This window comes from Mustela putorius, unplaced genomic scaffold, assembly GCF_011764305.1.
Source record: "Mustela putorius furo isolate JIRA1106 unplaced genomic scaffold, ASM1176430v1.1 tig00003846_pilon_pilon_pilon, whole genome shotgun sequence".
NCBI classification, from domain to species: domain Eukaryota; kingdom Metazoa; phylum Chordata; class Mammalia; order Carnivora; family Mustelidae; genus Mustela; species Mustela putorius.
In genome coordinates this window covers 6,546,098-6,563,086 of record NW_025421999.1, presented here as the reverse complement: position 1 = coordinate 6,563,086, position 16,989 = coordinate 6,546,098, and the positions used below count along the sequence as shown (strand labels likewise).

The following is a 16,989-nucleotide window of genomic DNA, read 5'->3' as shown; positions in this document are numbered from 1 at the left end:
TACAGTAATTTTTCATATAACAAGAGTGTATCTGTCAATTTCTTCTAAGATGAGCACAGTGATAAACTTAAAGGACTTTATAGCAGATTAGTTATATTTTACCAAAGCAAACAAATTTCCCAAGCTTCATACTTTACTCCTAGGAGAGTTCAATAGATGTTTAGATGATATAGTCTACTTATATTTAACATATGATAAGCCTAAAAATATGACTTCCAAGGCCAAAGAAAATTAAATGTAAAACGTTTTGAGGAACAGAAGGGCTACTACAGGAGGAAATATATCAATTAAAAAATCTGGAAACCATAATTTTTAAAATGTAAATTATATGAATATCACATTTTAGAAGTACTCTTTTATACCATATAGTATATCATGTAAAATATATTATTGTATGTTAAATGTTAGTCATTTTTACTTCATCTTATGGAATGATATTTATACATTTTTAAGGTTAAAACATAAATAATAATAAAGTATATGGGTCTTAATAATATTAATGAAGCTCTGTGGGGTTGAAAAACTCAAGACCTTGGGCATAATCTGACTACAGCTTTTTTTTTCTTTTGTGGATAAAGTTTTATAAGTATACAACCACACCCATTTGTTATATACTGTTTGTGACTACTTCTACTCCAAAATGGAAGAGTTGAATCGTAGTAACAGAGACTATAGGTCCCATAAAACTGAAAATGTAAGCGTTCTAGTCCATTACAGAAAAAGTTCACCAACCCCTTCCTTTAAATGAAAACAACTAAAGAACTGATTAAAATGTAACAAATCATTATTTGTGTTATAAATGCATTTTTAAAAAGATTTTATTTATTTATTTGATAGAGAGACAGCAGAGGGAGAGGGAGAAGTAGCCTTCCTGCTGAGCAGGGAGACCGATGCAGGACTCAATCCCCAGAACCTGGGATCATGACTTGAACCGAAGGCAGATGCTTAACCATTTGAACGACCCAGGCACCCCTAAATGCATTGTTGATATTACAATAAAAGAATTCACAAAAATACAGTTAGAAAATATCATTAATAAAAAGATTCTATTAAATAGATATGTAAAATATTGAGTAATGAGAAAAATAATAAAAATTGTTGTTGTGATACTTTTTGGAGAACATTATTTGTATTCCTAAAACATATAAGAGAAGACTTAAATATAGCTACCCTACATTTAGGGATAGGAACATTTAATATTTTAAGATGACAAGTCTCCCAAAAAGATCTTTAGGTTTCTTGCAATTTCAGTGAAAAAAATCCAAGTAGTTTTCTTGTAGAACTTGCCAATTGGTCCTAAAAATTATACTAAACAGCCAAAAGCTAAAAACAGCTAGGTACTCTGAAGATGACACTTACGGAAGGGATTCTTTTTCTACCAGATATCAAGACTTAAAACTAGGCTATATAATTGATATAGTGTTTTTATAATGATTACTAATGGCTTAGATGAACATATATATGAGCAATCAGAGTCCAAAAATAAGATCCACATATGTAAACACTCTTGATGTAAACTAGTATCATGAAAAACAGTGGGGAAATTTGTGGGATGATTTAATAATATGAGCTAAGGAAATTGGTTACCTATGTAAATAGAATAAATAAACCCGCTGGTTTACTTCACGTCATACATAAAGATCAATTTAGGATCACAAGCTTAATTATAAAAGGAATTAGCTAAAAAATATTCTGAAAGAGTATGTAGCAGAATTTCTTCATGATGTCATGATAACAAAAGCTTTTGAAATAAGATACTTACAGAAGTATACTATAAGGATGTTTGTTGAAAACCAAGAAAGTTTTGGGACACCTAGGTGGCTCAATCAGTTAAGTGTCCTGCTGTTGATTTTGGCTTAGGTCATGATCTCAGTCAGCGTTGTAAGATCGAACATGCATCAGGCTCCACACTGGGCATGGAGCCTGCTTAAGATCCTATCTTTTCTTCCTCTATCCCTCCCCCCAAACAAATTTAAAATCAAAGTTTTAACTGGACCACTTTATTAAATCATACACAAAAATAAATTCAAAATGGATGAAAGACCTAAATGTGAGATAGGAAACAATCAGAATCCTAGAGCAGAACATAGGAAACATTCTGACACCGGCTATAGCTACCTCTTAGTAGATACATCTACAGAGGCAGAGGAAACAAAAGCAAAAATAAACCATTGGGACTTCATCAAGATAAAAAGTTTCTACATGGTAAAGGAAACAATCAACAAAACTAAAAGGCAACCTACAGAATGGAAGAAGATAATTGCAAATGACATATCTGATAAAAGGTTAGTCTCCAAAATCTATAAAGAACTTAACAAACTTGATACCCCTCAAAATTCTTAAATCATCAGTTAATAAATGGGCTGAAGACATGAATAGACATTTTTCCAAAGAAGGTATCTAGATCACTAACAGGCACATGAAAAGAAGCTCAACATCCTCATCAGGGAAATACAAATCAAAACTACAATGAGATAACACATAATACCTCTCAGAATGGCTAAAATTCACAGCACCAAACAATATATGTTGGCAAGGTTGTGGAGAAAAGGGAACACTTTTATATTGGTGGGAATGGAAACTGGTGCAGCCACTCCGGAGAATAATACAGAAATATTGATTTGAAGGTGCACATGCTCCCAATGTTTATAGCAGCATTATCAACCACAGACAAAATATGGAAAGAACCCAAATGTCCATTGACTGATGAATGGAAAAAGAAGGTGTGGTGTATATAAGAATATTACTCAGCCATCAAAAAGAATGAAAGCTTGCCCTTTGCAATAATGCAAATAGAGCTAGAGCATATTATGCTAAACAAAATAAGTCAGTCAGAGAGACAAATACCATATATTTCATACATGGTATTTAAGAAATGAAACAGATGAACTTAGGGGAAAGAAAGAGATGGAAGCAAACCATAAGAGACTCTTAACTATGAAGAGCAAGCAGGGTTGCTAGAAGGGAGGTGGGTGGGAAGATGGCTAAATGGGTAATGGGTATTAAAGAAGGCACTTCTGATGACCACTAAGTGGTTATATGCAAGTGAAGAATCACTAAATTTTACTCCCCAAACTAATACGATGCTATATGTTAACTAACCAGAATCTAAATAAAAACTTTAAGCATAAAAAAAAAAAATACCAGTTAGGTTTTATTCATCCCATGATCCCTAAGTAAAGAAAAGGCACACTTTCAATGAAGATTTTTTTCAACACACATAAATAGGAAAGAACCAACATTTGGACTATATAATCACCTAAAAATCCAAAAGACAATAATAATGAAAAATACAAAACATATACATCAATCTAATGCAGAAGAGAAATTATGAATTAAAGGACTTGACAAATTCAATGAAGTTCTACCACTTTAGGAACCCAGTAAATATACAGTAAATATTTTTGACTTTAAAATAAATGCAAATAAATAACAAAAATGTATAATCAATACTATTACTTACTACCATGGGCACCTGGGTGGCTCAGTGGGTTAAGCCGCTGCCTTTGGCTCAAGTCATGATCTCAGGGATCAAGTCATGATCCTGGGATCAAGTCCCACATCGGACTCTCTGCTCGGCGGGGAGCCTGCTTCCCTCTCTCTCTCTCTGCCTGCCTCTCCGTCTACTTGTGATTTCTCTCTGTCAAATAAATAAATAAAAATAAAAATCTTAAAAAAAATCAATACTGTTACTTACTACCAAATTGAAAAATATTAAAAATCAGAAAATGCATAATTTTGGAGAAGCTTTGCAGAAAGACATTGCATGCATTTATGATGTATGTATGTATGTATGATGTAAGTTAGAACATGCATTTCAGAAAACAGTTTGGATATTAGATGTTAAAGTGATAACACATCCTGTAGCACAGAAACTGCATCCTTAGGCATGTATCTTAGAAAAATAGCTACATATTGTATAAGAACACACATATAATAATGCTTATATTATTATTTTATAGACAAATACTGATGACACAAATGTTCATCAGCAAAATAATTAATAAATAATCTGAGCATAAACATGCAACAATGAAAAATGAATGAACTACATCAACATGGTTGTATTTCAGAAACTTAATATTCAGCAAAAATATAATAATGTTTATTCTAACGTTACTTAAAATAATAGGTAAAGAAGAAATAAGTAAAACTATACTATAGGTAAAACTGTACTATAGTAATAGGTAAAACTATACTATAGTAATAGGTAAAACTATAGGTTTTAGAAATAGGCAAGAAATAGGTAAAATATACTCATAGAAAAGGGTAAAACAATAAGTAATAAGTGAAGAAAAAGGTAAAACTATACTATATTGTAGATACATACAGTTTTACCAAGATATAGTTATAAATTAATATCCTAATAATTAACATAATGGCTACCTCTGCCTAACTAGGAAAATTTGATTTTTTTTAGTCAGGTAGTGAGCACATAGAAGTTCATTTTATTGTTACTTTTTTATGCTTATTATTCATTGAAAAGTTTAAGAAGTAGGCTCTATAATTATAAAAGTAGAGAGTATAGTTAAGAAAATTATAGTTTTTAATGGTGAACATGGAAAATCCCAAAGTGCAGTTCAAAGTACTTATTTTAGCTATAAGCAAAAATGTAAATATTAAATCATTTTCACATTGGGATTAGGCTGACACAGTTATTTCACTTTATATTTAAGCTTATTCAACTGAATCTTCTTTATAAGATCATATTAAACTCAGAATAAATGGATATATGAGCCATTGAATTTAGCAGTATGTGGATAAAATGTTCTATTTTGAATATAAAGTCAGAAAGCAGTGTTTCTGCTTTATTAGAAAGTCTGCTATACAAAGCTACCAAAATATATCATTTTTCATATAAAATTCAAATCACATCAGAGCAATTAATTTAAAAATGAGAAACCATATAACACATGAATGATGTTGATCCATTAAGGAACATTAGATTTCATAAGTGTTATAGCTAGTGAACATGTGATGAGCACTTATGTATGAATACCTATAATGTATGCATTTCAACATATGCTCCATTAATTTTTTACTAAGATTTACATACTAATTTAAAAAAATTTATGATTATTCAAAGTAATATTAGCTTTTACTTTAACTGACATTGTATTTCATATCATAATATAGAAGTATTTTTAGTTCTTAGTGCTACTTTAAAATAATTGTGACTATGCCACTTATATTTTCTGCAATATAATATTGCAGTGAAAGAGCAATATCACTAAATGACATGCTAGAATGATTATTTCTAGTGGTTGAATGGTATATTCCTACATATCAGAATGATTAATTTCTCCCTTGTAATAAGAAAGTAAAAATATCTCAAATAATAATGCTATAAAAATGTTTTTTCTCATCTATAACTAGTCAGCAATACTTATTTAGCACCAACTATGTTTAGAAAATTATTAAATATATTTTATTTGTCCAAATGCTATCTTTTAATTATTTGGTTTAATTTTTGAACTATACTTCTGATTAAATTATACATTCAGTATTTTCAAATTAGATAAATGAAAGTGCTGAATCATGCTGGTGACTCCTTCAGAATTAAGTGTAGTCATTTAGGACCTCTGAGGACATAGAAAAAATTGTATCTCTTTGGCAAAATCAGCAGTCCAGTGCAGAAGATACTGTATGAGTTGCTCCCTCCCAAACATAAAAAAAATTAATGCACAAAGAAATATTTGGGATATAACTGATGTTCAGTTCATGATTATCGGCTAAGCTGTGCTAATAGGATGTAGTCTGGGCTGTTAGGAGTTTTTATATTGTAGGTACTGTGACACTTATACAGGAACATGTTTCCAATGAGTTCATCGGGTACTATTTTTCACTGTTGATCTACTCCTTTCCTGCACTTGTAGATATATCTTTTATATGGACTAGAAAATTTATGATTTTTAAAAGACTTAAAAAAATACAGTTGACAGAGAAAACTCAACAGGACACACAGGTACATACAACATACATAACCTGCCAAGTAGCAAAGAGTGCTTTGTACTTACATTATTCTTATGAGTATCTGATGTGCATGAATAATTCAAACATTAGAAATTCTGCTATTGATACATTAATATTCATTCATTAATTAATCATGGATATGATCTATCCATCTACAGAGAAAGAGAAAAAGATGAAATATGAAGTATTTTGAAATACGAAGCATTTTCCCCCTTTGTATGCCTACTAGTTCCTTCCTTGTGTTAAGAAGCTGCCATCTAATTTCTCTCCATTGTTTTTTAGGAAAAGAAATTCAAAACCAGGATAAGGCTCTTCAGAATATTTTTCTAATTACAAATACTAATTTATATAAAAATTCCTGGACAATCTTGTCAGAGTCTCTATCCTTCCTTTATTTTCTATGAAAAGGGTTTAGATATTATTGTCCCATTGATGATTCTGAGTAATTTTTGTCACTCATTTTATACAGGGATGATAAGAGCAAGCTAACCAAATCTAAACAATACAAAGAGAAGTAGATCTTGTTTTAAAGAAACAGTCACTTTAGTTTGCCAAAGCTCATGCTTTTGACCATGATGAGTAGCTTGCATCAACCCAATATCCCTGCTGAGAACACTAAAAAGGTGGGATAACAGCAACCAACCAAACAACTGTCTGAAGGTATTTGAGAGCAAGCAAGGGAACCAGGGGATTTGAAGGCCATGATTCAAGAAGAAAAGGAAATACAATATTTTGAGCCAGACATTTCCTGTTGCTTTCCTTTGGGGCATCTGCCAATTTTTAAGCATCATAGGGATGAGTAAGAAAAAAACAGTAGTTCAGGACTTTCAGGAGTCTTGCAGTACAAGAGTGACAAAATTTGGAATTCAATCTATCTAGACAATCAGGATTTGAGGGACCATGATACTGGGAAAAGAAAAGCAGAGGAAAGGTAGCTTGATATGCCTTTCTTTTCTTTCAGGTATTTGCTAATTCCTAAGCTTTATAGAACTAGGGGTATCAGAGCCAGTAGGATGGATGGATGGACAGAAGTATAGATAGATTATAGATAAGTAGATAGATAGATAGTAAGGAATTGGCTCAGACAATTATGGAGACTGGCAAATCCAAAATCTGCCAAACCAATATCCAGTTTGAGTCTGAAGTCTGGAAGATGCTGTAAAACCAGGAATCACTGATATTTAGTGAGATCAGCTTGAAGGCCACTGGATAGAGAACTTCCTAAATTCTTAGTTGGTTGCAGATCAGTCTCTTTTTCTAATCAGGCCTTCAGCTGATTGGATGAGGCCTGCCGCAGAATAGAAATCAATCTACTTTATTCTGTGTACAAATTTAAAAGTTCAACTTGACCAGAAACACCCAGAATAATATTTGACCAATTTATCCAGATATTCCATGACCCAATTAAGTTGACACATAAAATTAACCATCAGAGAACACAAGTAAAAATATGCAGCTAAAAATCTAACAAGAACTGTCATCAGTCTCATAGTGCTTAACAGGTAGTTCTATGTCTAGGGGCACCTGGCTGGCTCAGTGGGTTAAGCCTCTGCCTTCAGCTAGGATCATGATCTCGGGGTCCTGCGATTGAACCCCAAATCGGGCTTTCTGCTCAATGGGGAGTCTGCTTCCCCCTCTTTTTCTGCCTGCCTCTCTGCCTACTTGTGATCTCTCTCTCTCTGACAGATAAATAAATAAAATCTTAAAAAAAAGTTCTATGTCTAGTAAGGTAAGAAGTTCTGATACATGTTAGTCTATCAGTAGAAACCCAGAACTAAAACCAGCCTCAAATACCTCAATACCTAATGACTGGATCATGTTAATCTGCTTCTACACTCACTACTTAACTGTCAGTAGGAAAAGCATCTCAGAGGAAGATGATATCTACAGCAATAACAAGTTTTTATACTTCGTGTTCAGCACTGAATAAAAAGAATTAAATGACACATGAAAAATAAAAAAGACACATAGCAAATATTAGGAAGGCAAATTTAAACCAAATATGTCTGTAATTACATTAAATATAGAAGACTAACTATTTTAATTAATAAACAAAGATTTTCAGGATAGATTTAAAAAAACTCCTGTATGCTGACACACCTTATTACAAATATACTGGAAGTTGCAAAATAAAATAATGGAAAAATGGTAAACCAGAATATACTAAACCAAAGAAAACTAGTGAAGCTCTACTAATAGCAGGCAAAGTAGACTTTACTACAAGAATATTATTAAAGGTAAAAAGAGATATTTCATAATTAGTGTGAAATTTATATACACTAAGAATTGTTACCTCAAATGTATAAACATTGATGGAAAAAAAAGAGAAAGAGAGAGAGAGGGAAGGAAGGAGGGAAAGAAAGAGAGCAAAAGAAGAAAGAAAGAAAGAAAGAAAGAAAGAACTAGAGGAGAGGAGAGGAGAGGAAAGGAAAGGAAAAGAAAGATAAAGAAATGAAGGGAAGAAGTGAGGAAAGAAAATAAGTAAACAAGTCCATGACTATAAAGGGTAATTTTAATAAGTATCACTGAGTAACTGATAAGGGACCAGACCCCCCACAAAAAAAAAGTGTCAGTGGATATATGGAAATTCTGAACAGCACAATTAACAAACTTGATCTAATAGACCTGTATTTTTTTCTTTTGTGTGTGGTTTATTTAATTGTTCTCTTTATAAATTCTTTTTTTAAAATAATTTGGCATTTTATCTAATTATTTGTTTTTGTTGCTCATAATACGTCAGCTTATAGGTTTTAGATATTTTAGGGACATGGTAAATTTCATCATTTATTTTTGTGTCATTATGTTTATTTTTTGCATCCATAAAGGTCCGATTTCTGTATTATTAAATTTTCAATTTTAACTAAGAAAAGCTATATAATCTTTTTTCTTTCCTAGTTCCAAAGTATAAAGATTCACTCTCAAAACATTTTTTTTTTGTCTTCTTGCTCTTCTCTTTGGAGTTATTGTTGTAAAACTATTTTAAATATATGTTATTTTAAAGTACCACATATTAGTTTGTTATTTTAAAAATAGTTTAAAAAATTAGCTATAAAAATTAGTTATTTTAAAAATATTATATGCTGATAAATTTTATTTACATTCACCAATTTTTTTTATCTACTGTTTTGTACTCCTCTTTGGATTCAGTATTGTTCTAGCTAAAATTCTTCTTTTTAAATTTGTTTCACATGATGTCAAAAATTAGCTTGATGCTTGTTTTCTTCATTCCATATTCCTATTTTAAGTAGGAATTCTAGCTTGAAACTTATTTTTTCTGAGCACTTTGAAGATGACATAGTTATAGGACAGAATGGAAATATAAATATTAATAATTTAAATAATTCAGTAATATAGTAATTAAGTTGTACAACAATGTTTACATATAGATCATATGTAAAAAATATTGGAAATGTAATACTTTCCTAATAATATTAGGGAATTTGATGATATTGTTAACACATCAAGTAAGAAACCCTTAAGAGTATTAAAGTCATAAAGGACTTATGCTTTCATAACAGTTTAATAGGTAATACAAACTAAGTCTTATCCTAAAAACAATTAGAAAATTTGGAAAACTATATGTAGAAAATATCTACTTGAATATACTGATCACTATCAAGATGATGAAGGGGTACCTGGAGGAGGAAGATATAGTACACCAAACAAAACCTGAGCAGGAATACAAAATACAAATATATATCTAAGCTTTGTATATTCCTTTATTTCTAAGACTCATCTTTTCCCTATTCTGGAAAATTTGGTGCTGTTGTCACTGACCTGATATTTACTCATCTCCCATTATTTTTAGTTCCTTCTAGAAATCCTAGTACATGTATACTGAATGCTCTCCATCTGTCTTCCATATCTTTTAAATTCTTATTTCAAACTTCTTCTATATTTTATGTTTTACTCTGAATGCTTTTCTCATGTTTTATCCATTTTGTGAATTATCTCTTACATTTTAATTAATGTGTTCATTGAGTTTTTTAATAACTTCCTATAATTTTTTACTTATAAAAGTTTTAATTTTGTTCTTTTATAAAATGCAAATGCAGTAAGATCTAATAAGTTAATTGTAAATAGATTCTTTTAGATTTTTTTTTCAAGTTCTCTGTTGAGTTACCCTCATAGGAGTTTTGTCACTTGTGAAGCTTTTAAGTTTTTATTGTGATTTTTTTATTAGTAGGGATTGCTTCTTATGTGAGTTCCTTTTATTCTCAATTCATCCATAGGGTTTTAAATTTGCACTTTCCTGGATCCTAGGTACTAGATGTGTACCAGATTGTAGAGTAATTTTTAAGCTTTGAGTCCTGTACCATGTATAAATGTATACTCTTCACCTACAAAAGTTACAGACCTAGGATCCTGATTTTGTGACAACTGTACCCAGTTCCCTAGCTAGACTAGTGGAGGCAACAAACTAGACTTTGTTGCCTCCATTTCACAAAGAGGTGATCCTCCAAGGTGCTGCCTCCTGATGGTGCATGGGAGAATAAAGCAGAAACAAGTCAGCTGCAGCTGCAGGGGAAGGGGAGCAGGGGTCAGTAGAAAAGACTGTCACCCCAAACAACTCCTCAGTCTCATGTTTATTAGAAAGTGGGTAACAATCAACAAAGAAACCGGAGATAATACATTGACCATGAGTCTTGTAGATACGTAAGAAGATAGGCAAAGTATGTCTGGTCATGTAGTACATGACCTAGAGTGAGCAAGCCCAAACAAAAGGATTGTATGACTAACTTCTGGTGCTCTCCAGGGAAGGGGAGATAATGGAAAAATGAAGCAGGTGGCATTGGGCCGGCCCTGAGTGAGCCAGGCATCCCCAGCTGCTCGGCTTCAAGGATGTATATCATCTTCTCCCCCAGAGGCCTATTGCCAGTACATGTTTTTCTTAAGGCTATATCTAAGCATGCTTCATAACTAGTGTATTTTCTCATAGGTTATATTTTAAGCAGTACTTCATTCTTAGGGGCAGTTACACAAGGTCTTAGGCTTTAGGTAAGAGGGCTCAATTCCAGTTCCTTGCTTTGTGTGGTCCTGGGTCTCATTTCCTACTCCTACATGTATGACAAATCCCAGAGCTCCACTTTTTAGGCCTTTATCCTAGTTTGATATCACGATGAACCACTTCAGCTTCATCAGTGTCTGTTTAAAATTCCTCTTTAATTCTGAACTTGCAGATTCAAGCTCAGCTATCCATTCAACTCAAAAGAAAACAATTCAGCCTTTCTATGAATTTGAAATGGAAGAGTGGATGTCCTCTCATATTATCTTAGGCGTATAGACCTGATGTTTTTCCTAAAAAGCTTCTCAATTTCATAGATAGAGATTATCTATGCTATATATTTTTCCCCAGGTAAACATGAATACAGGTCTTCTATGTAGCTGTATATATTCTCATTATATAGTAATAATTTACAATACATATCCTAGTGCAAAATTTTGAGGATGCTAAATATTTATCTTTTACATATTAAATTAGAAGACACTATGTGTGAATATGAGTGTGTATAAATATATATACTTATAATTTAAATACTGCATAACAATATATTCATTTCATTATTATTACTAACATATGAGGATAATAAAATAAATAGAAGACCAAGTATGTAAGTGTATTTTTTTCTTCACTCTTTCAACAAATATTTATTGAATGTTTACTATGTTCCAAGCATTATTCTAGGTATTTAAAATGAATCAGTGGATAAAACAGAAGATCTATTCTTTTTTTTTTAAGATTTTATTTATTTATCTGACACAGAGAGAGATCACTAGTAGGCAGAGAGGAGGCAGAGAGAGCAGGGGAAGCAGGCTCCCTGCTGTGGGGCTCGATCCCAGGACCCTGAGACTCTGACCTGAGCAGAAGGCAGAGGCTTAGCCCACTGAGCCACCCAGGTGCCCCCAGAAGATCTATTCTTATAAGTTATTTCTTTCATTCTAGTTAAAAAAATGGAAACTTTTTTCTTGCCTTAGGAAGGTAACATTGGGTAGAAGTATGACATCCATGCAAGACTGTTTAGATCCCCTTCTTTCACAGACTTGGAGTTTGATCTGCCATCATCTCTTTTCCAGACTCTTCTAGATTGTTTATTTCATCATCACTGGTATTTTTATGTTGATGATTGATAATGAAGTTTAAGCTACTTCTGTATTTTTTACAGCTTCGACAATGGAGTACCTTTGGAACCCTAGAAGTTGAGGCTCAGACTGAATCACAAACAAAGGAGTACTCAGTGATCACAGAAGAAGATTGTGAAATTCTTAAAATCTCTGCAAAGAATTATGCAAGATTTAAATCGGTACGAACACACACACACACACAATATGTGTGTAAACTCAAGCTAAGTTTTGCCTTTAGACAGATGTCCATATCTTTTTAATGTTTTAATATACTTAACTTGGAGACAAAAATATGGCTTGTTTGATGAACAATATTTAAGCTTATGATGATGATGGGTAGTTGAAGTGGAAAGAAAGGTCTCTATGGGTATATTTTATGTATATTTTTAGCACTTTGGGTTTTTCATGAATTTCAAATCCATTCATTTATCCATTCATTTATTCAGGTACTTATTCAACAAACATATGTTTTGGGTGTCAACAGCTTGTCAAGAGTTAGGGATACCAGACAAACATACAGAGAGATCTCTAAATCTGTCAGTCCACCTGAGGAAAAAGAAATACTTGGGAATGGCTAACATGCTATTTCATTGTTGTAATAGATATTAAAAACCCAGTGTTGGATGAATAGGTGATCACAATTTAATTCTGGCCCCCAAATTCTGCTACATTAAGATAACTTATTGACTTCAAGTTTACCAATTTAGTCTCCTTTAATCAACTCCAAAATTTTCCCTCTTTTTGATTTCTCCTTTATTGGTGACAGAGAAAGTTTTTTATAAATGACTGCATTGAAAGGCCCCCATTGTCTATGAGCTTTTCTGATAGGATCTAAGTCTGGTACAGGGGCAACAGAGCACTGGTATCAGCTACGGTTGTGTGCTCAGGTTGGAGGGAGATGAAGAGACATCCATCTTTTAGATTTAGGTCTCTAATAGTTAGGGTTTCTTTTGATACAGTTGTCTCAGTGTCAGTGGTACAGATGACTTTCTCAGAATTCAACTTCCTTCCAAATCCCTGGTTTCAGAGTGGCTAGCTTAAAAAAAATCATTTTGTATGTTTTATTTTCAAAATATAAGTGTCAAGGATTCAATATTATCAAGTACAACTTTTGAGTTTAGTCTTGACTATGACAGGATTTCTTAAAAATGCTAAAACACTTATGGAAGTCTAAAAATATTATGAAAGGGGGAAAATACAATTTTAGTAGCAAATCTGAAGATTAAAATTTCAATATAGTTATGTGATCAAAGAATGATGCACCTACAAACTTCAAATGTAATTTTGTTATACAATTTACACTCATAAAACTTTTATTTTTTGGTTACTGCCATTTATCTATCTACTGTACATTTTCCCTTATTTTTTAATAACCTTTTTCAGGAGAAAATAAAACTCGAAAATAAAGAAAAGGTGAAATTAATTCGTAAATGTCCATATTATGAAGAGTGGCCCACTTTATCCATACATGAGCTAGTTGCACTCATTAAATGGAAAAAATTTCCTCCAGGTCATGGTGAGTTTAATGCAATTTTGGATCATTTTCTTTACCTAACATATTATTGGAATTAGTAATTTTCATATGAGTGTTTCTCTAACTTCTTAATGTAGTCTTTTAATTGGACATTTAGATTATTGCCTATTTTTTATTAAAAAATCATTATGTATTGGCTTGAAGAGTGACCTCAGAACTTGCCTTACTTTCATATCCCTCTGTATTTCCTCATGGCCATGCCCTTCTTGCCCTATCCAGTCAATGTAAGGACAAAAGTAGAAATGCAGTGAGCAGTTCTATTCATTTTTCCTGTTCTCCTGATTGAACCTACTTAAGGAGCAAATTTGCTTCTCTGTACTTGCACTACACATTATCAGTGGAAAATATAGAGAAAAGGTGAGGCTGAGAGAAGGAATAGCAACAGTGAAACTGCCAACATTTCCAGTATTTGGCATGGCAGCGATGTGTGGATTTCCTGCTTACATGTACAGAAAAAGCGTAGATGGCATTAAGTCATTCTGTATAATTGTTTCTATCTATGAAAGCCCATTAAATGAGAGATGTCAGCTGATATGGACTGAATGTTTGTGTCCCACAAAATTCATTTATTGAAGCCCTAATCCCCAATATGATGCTATTTAGAGGTGGGACCTTTGAGAGGTGATTAAGTCACTAAAGGAAAGCCCTCATGAATGGGATTAGTGTCTTTAGATAAGAAGAGACATGAGAGATGATCTGTCTCTCTCAGCCATATAAGGATACAAGAAGGCACCTTTCTGCAATTAAGAAAGAGGGATCTTACTGGACACTGAATCTGTTGGCACCTTGATCTTCGACTTCCCAGCATCCTAAACTGTGAGAAAAAAAATGCTTTTTGTTTGGGCCATCCAGGCTTTGATATTTGTTATGGCAGCCCAAACTGACTAAGACACTGCCACAAGAGGAATTATGGTAGGTGGGTCAGAGCAGCTTTAGATCTCCTTCTAGTAAGAATCCCTACTGCCCTACAAGAGATAGTCACAAATAACAGGAAGAGGTTTGCAGCCTTACCTGGCTTTTCTCTTAGTTGGACAGTGGATTATAATAGAAGATATAATGTTCAAGAGAAATACTTCCATTTCAAGTCTATAGAGCCATAAATGTAGTAAGGGATATGTTGCCAGGAGGAGAACATTTCTGAATTAAATTTAAAATTAAAATGCTAAAAAGAATGAGTCTGAGTTGCAAATTCCATAATGTGATTGTTAATAAAAAAATATGATGGAGTTAAGAAAAATCTGGCTAAGATATCCTTTGAGGGAGTCACTGTGTAATAGAAAGGTGAGGTGTAGCAAGAACCAATACAGAAGGTTATTTTATTAGAAGAAAAGTAAATATCACTAGAGGCAAGGTTATGCTTCAAAAACCAAGATTCTCTAATAAACTTGTTACATTTGTTGAGATTATAGTCATTTACAGAATTTGTTCCAAATTTCTTCCCTGTGCTTATTTTTATATTTTATTTATCACTTTTTGAAAATATAGTGTTTAACCCATAGTTAGCCAAATACATATTTTTTCCTTGCTTGCAAAAATTGAATTTTAGATGTATTTTTGTTTATGAGACATGTTTTTCTTTTTTTTTTTCTTTTTTTTTTTTAAAGATTTTATTTATTTATTTGACAGAGAGAAATCACAAGTAGATGGAGAGGCAGGCAGAGAGAGAGAGAGAGGGAAGCAGGCTCCCCGCTGAGCAGGGAGCCCAATGTGGGACTCGATCTCAGGACTCTGAGATCATGACCTGAGCCGAAGGCAGCGGCTTAACCCACTGAGCCACCCAGGCGCCCTATGAGACATGTTTTTCTAATGTGTTATTAATGCCACTTTTGGCCAACAGTATATTTAAGAAAGTAATTCCCTAACTTGGGAAAAATTAGGAATTGGACATTTCTAAAGTCAGCATATTTATTGTATAGAAACTTTTTTTTAATATGGGTGTTTTGATTTATCATTGGCTCCTCCTTTTGTATCAGAAATGTCACATTTTGGTCCATGCCTCATTTCCAGGGCTATTTTGTATAAAAAACAGTGTCTCAGTCTTACCTATCTGTAAGAACATTAATATTTTTAGGTGATTAAAAAGGAGGAAAAAGGGACACCTGTATGGCTCAGTCAGTTAAGCATCAGACTCTTGATTTCAGCTGAGGTTATAATCTCATGAGAGATCTCTTATGAGATGAGATCTCAATCTCTTTTGAGATTGAGCCCCACAATGGGCTCCATGCTCAGCCTAGAGTCTGGTGGTTCCTCTCCCTCTGATCCTCCCCCTGCATATGCTGTCTCTCTCTCCTTCTCTCTCTCAAATAAATAAAATATAATTGAAAAATAAGAAGGAGGAAAGAAACTATAACAAATATATTTTCAATTATGTACATGAGACAAAAGAACATGGAATTTTAAAAAGGGGAATAATTATGAGCTTTTAATGTCTTTGATTACTAATGATGACTAATATGTGCCTCACTCTAAAATATCAACGTAAAATATTTAAATTTAGCATTAGAATTAAAGCAGTGTCTTAGGCTAATGCTGGGTTCAAGTTCTTTTTACAAATGTCTTTAAAAATAATGGTGGAATCCATCTATTGTATTGGACAGTCTGTGATTATATTGAATAAGTCAAAAATAGCATCATTTTCCCACTGATTCCCAAATAAAAATATGTAGTGCTTACATTTATACAGTTTTAAAAATCATTTGTCCTCCTTAGAGTAGAATGACAATTATAATAAATGATCTTTAAAGCCTCTTTCAGCTCTGAAATACTGTGGTTCTTATAAATAAACATACGTAGGTGAAGAATAAGTTCTGTCAACCTAATCAAATTTTCTTATATGGCAGTGACAAACATGATATATCAAAGAGAAGCATTAGATGTAATACTTTTCGACTTTACTCAAGATTTATTTTGAATTTTTATCAGAAAGTGTAAAAACTCTAGTTCAAATTATACTTTTATTATCTTGGTTTAAAATTAGCACCAGTATGATTTCCAAAGCATAATTATGTGTGTTTTGATCTTCTTTTAGGAATGTGTATTAGATGAAGTTTCAGAGAGATTTAGTTAATTACTCAAAAGCTTGATAGAATTTAGGATTAATCCTTGGCAATCCATGAAATAAGTAAGGCTTATTTCTGGCTCTATTTCCTTTGTTAACTTCCTAAGTCTTCTTACTTTTGCTTCACTTGCCAAAGGATCCTGACTATAATAGATGTGTACAATGCTACATGTCCAGCTCCTATCACCCTAATTAAAGTCTTACCAGGTGTTATTTTTTTCAACGTATGACTTGCTGGAAAAAGACAGCCAGTTTATCTCATTAATCAGCAAACAATAACTAGAGATACTTTAAAAAAGTA

The 16,989-nt window shown here is 32.6% G+C and overlaps 1 protein-coding gene across 1 annotated transcript in view; it reads left to right on the top strand.

Moving 5' to 3' along the window:
* LOC123387175 (cyclic nucleotide-binding domain-containing protein 1-like) overlaps positions 1-16,989 on the top strand; it is a 76,209-nt gene that overhangs the window by 49,591 nt on the left and 9,629 nt on the right. Inside the window, exons 3-4 of the mRNA XM_045063132.1 lie at positions 12,138-12,275; positions 13,480-13,612. Coding sequence (XP_044919067.1) covers positions 12,138-12,275; positions 13,480-13,612 — 271 coding nt within the window. The remainder of the gene's footprint in view (positions 1-12,137; positions 12,276-13,479; positions 13,613-16,989) is intronic.